Source organism: Myotis brandtii, unplaced genomic scaffold, assembly GCF_000412655.1.
Source record: "Myotis brandtii unplaced genomic scaffold, ASM41265v1 scaffold1956, whole genome shotgun sequence".
NCBI lineage: Eukaryota > Metazoa > Chordata > Mammalia > Chiroptera > Vespertilionidae > Myotis > Myotis brandtii.
The window spans coordinates 78,100-79,471 of record NW_005357294.1 but is presented as its reverse complement, the minus strand read 5'-3'; the positions used below and the strand labels follow the sequence as shown (position 1 = coordinate 79,471).

Here is a 1,372-nt window from a genome sequence, read left to right as displayed (position 1 = left end):
CCAGTACCCCCCCCCCTTCCAGGGCAGTGAAGTGAATGTCATTGGCATTGGCACCAGCGTGGTCACCTGCCCCCGCCAGCCTTCCCTGGGCTGCGTCTACAAGGTAGAGACAGGGACTGGGGCCCATGGGGGGAGGGCTGTGAATGTTCCCACACCCCGTGTGGTTCAGGGTTCAGGATCTGGAGAAGGGGCCGCACGCAAATGAAAGAGACGAGACAAGAAATAATCATTTGGAAATATTGGGGGGCCAGGCGGGAAAGCCCAACTCAAGGGGAAGGACTTCCACTGGTGCCAAGGCCTCGCCAGCCTTTTATTCAACGTTGGATACACATCTAGCTCTTAGGCAGGTAATTGCGGTAGCAGACAGACTATCTTAAAGGCCAGTAAATATTAGAAGGATTTGGTCAGGAAATAGCTTGAGCCCCCAATGTCTGGACTAGACAGTCGGTGCATAGCTCTGGCCCTAGCCATGGGTGCAAGGTCCACCAGCATTCCGGACCCTTGTTTGCACTTCCTGCAGCCGCTGTGGGCATCATGGGTTGGGGAGGGTCCAGCTCTCTCCACACCCTGTCCCTGCAGCTGGTGTCCGTGGGAGGCCAGCCTCGGATGAAGCTGACCGAGGACCCCGAGAAGCAGACCTTGCCGGGGAGCAAGGCCGCCTTCCGGCTCCTGGGCTCCGATGGTGAGGCCCCACACCTCTGAGGCCCCCCTCCACGCCCCAGGCCCCCACTTCATTCGTGGTGCCCTCCCCCAAACCCCCGCCACAGGGTCTCCGCTGCTGGACCTGCTGCAATTGGCGGAGGAGCCGGCGCCCCAGGCCGGCCAGGAGCTGAGGGTCTGGCCTCGAGGGGCCCAGGAGGCCTGTACCGTGAGGCCGGCCCGTGTGGAGCCACTCCTGCGACTCTGGGTCCAGCAGGGGCAGGTGACGACTCCACCCACCCGCTCAGTCTGCACCCGCAACCCACATCCAGCCCTGACCCCTGACCCTGAGCCCCTTCTCTTCCCTCAGCTGTGCGAGCCCCTCCCATCTCTGGCCGAATCCAGAGCCTTCGCCCAGCGGTCCCTGAGCCAGCTCAGCCCCGGCTGAGCGCCGGAGCCCCCCTGTCGGAGCCCCCCTGTGAGAGCCCCCCTGTGAGAGCCCCGAGGAGCTGCCAGAAGTTAACAGGAGTCGCTCACAGTCCCCACAACGTGTCACGTGTCATTTCTTCTCCCAGGGCTCGGAGGGGTGCAATCAGATGAGAGGTCATGCTCCCAGGAAGGCCTGTGCTGAGGCCGGGAGCCAGGCCAAGGCCGGAGCCTCTGAGCTCCGAGAGCTGGGCCCTGGGGGGCAGATCTGAGCCTGGACAGGGCAGGGCCGCGGGGAGCTGGGGGA

At 63.8% G+C, this 1,372-nt stretch overlaps 1 protein-coding gene across 1 annotated transcript in view; it reads left to right on the top strand.

The window, feature by feature from the left end:
• NAPRT (nicotinate phosphoribosyltransferase) overlaps positions 1-1,175 on the top strand; it is a 2,742-nt gene extending 1,567 nt beyond the window's left edge. The window contains exons 6-9 of the mRNA XM_014538650.1: positions 12-103; positions 580-682; positions 768-922; positions 1,010-1,175. Coding sequence (XP_014394136.1) covers positions 12-103; positions 580-682; positions 768-922; positions 1,010-1,087 — 428 coding nt within the window. The 3' untranslated portion in view covers positions 1,088-1,175. The remainder of the gene's footprint in view (positions 1-11; positions 104-579; positions 683-767; positions 923-1,009) is intronic.
• The last annotated feature ends 197 nt before the right edge of the window (positions 1,176-1,372 follow it).